The sequence below is a fragment of the Sinocyclocheilus grahami genome, unplaced genomic scaffold, assembly GCF_001515645.1.
Source record: "Sinocyclocheilus grahami isolate Dianchi unplaced genomic scaffold, SAMN03320097.WGS_v1.1 scaffold1396.1, whole genome shotgun sequence".
NCBI classification, from domain to species: domain Eukaryota; kingdom Metazoa; phylum Chordata; class Actinopteri; order Cypriniformes; family Cyprinidae; genus Sinocyclocheilus; species Sinocyclocheilus grahami.
Window position 1 is genome coordinate 161,811 of NW_015506575.1, and position 3,970 is coordinate 165,780.

Here is a 3,970-nt window from a genome sequence, read left to right on the forward strand (position 1 = left end):
GTGTGTGTGTGTGTGTGAGTGTGTGTGTGTGTGTGTGAGTGAGTGTGAGAGTGAGGGGGTGAGTGTGTGTGTGTGTGTGTGTGTGTGTGTGTGTGTGTGTGTGTGTGTGTGTGTGTGTGAGAGAGAGTATGTGAGTGTGTGTGTGTGTGTGTGTTAAATCACCTGCAGGCTTCATGACTCCGCCTTTACTGTTGACGTATCCCACACATATCCACAAACCAGGAAGTGTTTGCTCCAGCTGACAGACACACACAGAGAGAGAGAGAGAGAGAGAGAGAGACACACACACTGAGAGACAGAGAGAAAGAGAGAGACACGGAGTGAAAGGGAGGGAAAAAGAGAGAGAGAGAGAGATACACACCGAGAGAGAGAGGTGCAGAGGGAGTCTCTCTCGCCCTGCGTTTTCCCAGAGGACCGTTGCCACGGAAGCACGGAATTGTTAATGAGTTTCCAGCGGGAGGAAAAGTAAACGAGAGAGTGTGTTTCAAACTCTGATTTCTGGAACAGCTTGGAGTTTAGTTTCCTCTCCGGATCGACTTGTTCATCTGGGACTCGATCGTTTACCTGAAGCTGGTTCTTCCTGACGGGCCACGTGAGATCTGTGTGTGTTTACCTCCGCCGAGACACTTCCATAGAGACGCTCGCTCAGCCCAGGGATGTTCGCTCCGATTCATTTGTGCCTGACGACGATGAGACGAGTCTCTAACTTCTCGCAGGACGCCGCTTAGAAGACGACATGGATTCCTATCGGGCGTATTGGGATTCGCAGATCCTGCGCGACAGCTGGCTGGAAAGCCAGGACATGGATGTTTACGAGGTGGAGTCGCGCATCCCGCTGCCGCGACCCTTCCCTCTGAGCCACCTGCTTCACGAGAAGAACGCTGTAGTCGTGCAGACACAGATCTCGCACGTCAACCGGCGCGACAACAGCCACCTTCTCAAAGTCGTCTCCAAGATCTCCCTGCCCACGCCGCCGTATACAGTAAGAGGATGATGCCAGAGCTCGGTTTTGACCTTTGGTGCGCTCGGTTTGAGAGGGAAAGGGTTTTACAGCGTGTGTGTCTGTATAGTGAGATAAGAGTCTCGGGAGCTTTTGTAGACGTTGGCTGGGCTGTAATGAGATTCCTGGGTGTGTTTGTGTGTGTTTTGTGCTCAGACTCTGGTCATACGAGATCAGGTGCGCTGTCGTGTCACAGAAATCCTGGCTTTTGTTGAAGCTCCTCAAAAGCTTCACATGAATGTGTGACCACATGAACAAAAATACGAGCTTGTTGACATTAATGTGGCTTTCATTTGTGTTTTCAAGACTGTGTGTGTGTGTAGCATGAACAATAATGTGTACTACTGTTCAAAGGTTTGGGGTCAGTACGATTTTTAAATGTTTCTGAAAGAGTCTCTTCTGTTCACCGAGGCTGCTTTATTTGATCAAAAATACAGTAAAAATTGTGAAATATTTTAGCAATTTCAAACAGCTGTTTTCTGTGTGAATCTCTGTTAAACTGTAATGTATTTCTGTGATGCACAGCTGTATTTTCAGCATCATTCCTCCAGTCTTCAGTGTCACATGATCTTCAGAAATCAGTATAATATATTGATTTGCTGCTCAAGAAACATTTCTGATTATCAGTGTTGAAAACTGAAAACTTTTGTGGAAACTGTGATTTTTTTCAAGATTCACAGATGAATAGAAAGTTCAAAAGAACAGCATTTATTTGAAATAGAAATCTTTTGTAATGTTTTTACTGTCACTTTTGATCAGTTTAATGCAGCCTTGATTATTTATGTGAAGTATTCATTTCTTAAAAAAAAAAAATCTTACTGACCGTAAACTTTTAAAAGAATAAAATCATAAATGTAAAATTTTAAATATATAAATGATTTTAAAATGAAAGCAATCGAAAAATAAAACACTTAATAAAATTATTTATAAAATCAGGAAAACACTCAATAAAAATAAATTATTTTAAAATATAAAAACAACCGAAATTAAACGGTAAAAATTAAATAAATTATTTAAAAATAAAACACTTACAAAAAATTAATAAAGCATAAAAATGCTAAATTAAAATAAATGATTTTGCAATAAAAACAATCAAAATAAAACATTTACTAGCAATTAATAAAGTCATAAAATTGTGAAATTAAAATAAATCCAAACCAAAATAAAACAGTAAAAATTTATTATCTAGGCATTTATTATGACATGTTTTTAGCAATTCTTTAAAGTAATTTAATAAAGAGTTATTTCTCATTCATGACCCTCAAAATAGCTCACAAAATCACATTGAAGGCCATCAGACTGTTATGATGCTCTGCTCGTCTGTTCATTTCTTTAATATTTCTATAACAGAATTCGCTCCAGAAACTCTTCAGTCGCTGACTGGGTCTCATAGAAGCAGATCAGCTTTTTATTGAACGTGTGCAGATATAAACCAATGTTTTTGATGACAGTGTATATTCTGAATTAGGTTTACATGATGCAGAAGCCTGATTAATGCCAGCTGTTTTTGACCATACTGACCACGTTATTTCAGCTGGAGCATGCTGAAATCACGCAGACGGAGCTGATGAGAGAGAAGTTCAGGCATAATGAGGAGATGGGGGAGCTGCAGCGCAGACAGGAGGAGCTGCAGGAGCGTCTGTGTGAGGAGGAGCGAGCTCGGGAGCAGCTGGCACTGGAGCTGCACAAGGCTGAAGGTGTGTGTGTGAGAGTGTGTGTGTTTGAGGATGTGAGGAGGATGTGCTGGCAGCATGTGAGTGTGTCAGAGAGATGGGTTGTGTTTGCTTGTGTGTGTGTGTGTGTGTGTGTGTGTGTGTGTCTGTGTGAGTGAGTGTGTGTGTGAGTGAGTGTGTGTGTGTGTGTGTGTGTGTTAGGGCTATGCGATATGGACAAAAAAAACCTATCGCGATTTCTTTGATCAATTTTGCAATTTCGATTTTAATCACGATTTTGACACACAGACATGCTTTACAGTCAATAATGCATTCAGTGTGAATTTTAAACTTATTTCCAAAAGAAAACCAATTAGAGCTTTATCAAAAAGCTGTAACATGTCTCTAGAACAGACATATGGCAAAATAATCACTAAGTAAAGGTGTAACAAAAGGTCTCTAGAATAGACATATGGCAGGAAAAAAAAAAACATCTCGTGTCCAGGGATTTTTTTGCCATGCATTGGTCACAGAGCTCTTTGTGGCGTTGCCTCAGATGTTGAACTAGATTTGTTGCGCCAAGTTCACACGTACTCCGTCTGCAGTGCGTATACAGTATGTGTATGCGGTGCAGAAGCAGCACGGACTCATTGTGCTTTCGCACAGGACGCGTTTGCAGTCCGCTCCTGATCCTGTTTACCACAAACACAACATTTATCCAATATTTTGATTTCAAATCCAAACGTTGTTTCTGAAAATGCTTTTTCAGCATTGTGATTCTCTTTTATCACAGTACAGTAATACAATCTTTCATAGACATTCACGTTTAAACTCAATAAATATAACCGTTTAACTACCACCACGAGTGTCATCTATTATTGCCTTGTTTATCTAAAAGTGCACTTTTCCTGGTTTTAAATCTAGCCAAAAAGCCATGTGTTGACTGTGAACCATTAGACTTTAATTATATGCATTTATGGTGCAATTACAAAATTTCCGTGGCAATCCATGTTAATTTTTACAGCGAATAATGCGCTGTCACTTTAATTCAGCGCGTGCAGCACAGCAGAAATAGACTCCGTGCGGAAACGATCGCAGCATGACTGCTGCAGACGCACCGCTCCTGGAGCGCACTGCCGGACCGCAATCGCGTGCAGTGTGAACGCTCTGATCCGTTAACATGGGCACGGACAAAATACACACCACAGACGGAGTGTGTGAACCTGGCGTTACGTTTGTATGCCCGCCCGGTCTGTTCTGTTCTCGTGCTCCATTTAGGCGTGCTGCATTCTGATTGGTTTGGATAGCATACTGCGGG

At 41.5% G+C, this 3,970-nt stretch overlaps 1 protein-coding gene across 1 annotated transcript in view; it reads left to right on the forward strand.

Annotated features, from left to right (window-relative positions):
* Positions 1-3,970, forward strand: part of LOC107569921 (A-kinase anchor protein 9-like) — a 44,517-nt gene that overhangs the window by 9,844 nt on the left and 30,703 nt on the right. The window contains exon 5 of the mRNA XM_016256090.1: positions 2,535-2,697. Within this exon, the coding sequence (XP_016111576.1) occupies positions 2,535-2,697 (163 nt within the window). The remainder of the gene's footprint in view (positions 1-2,534; positions 2,698-3,970) is intronic.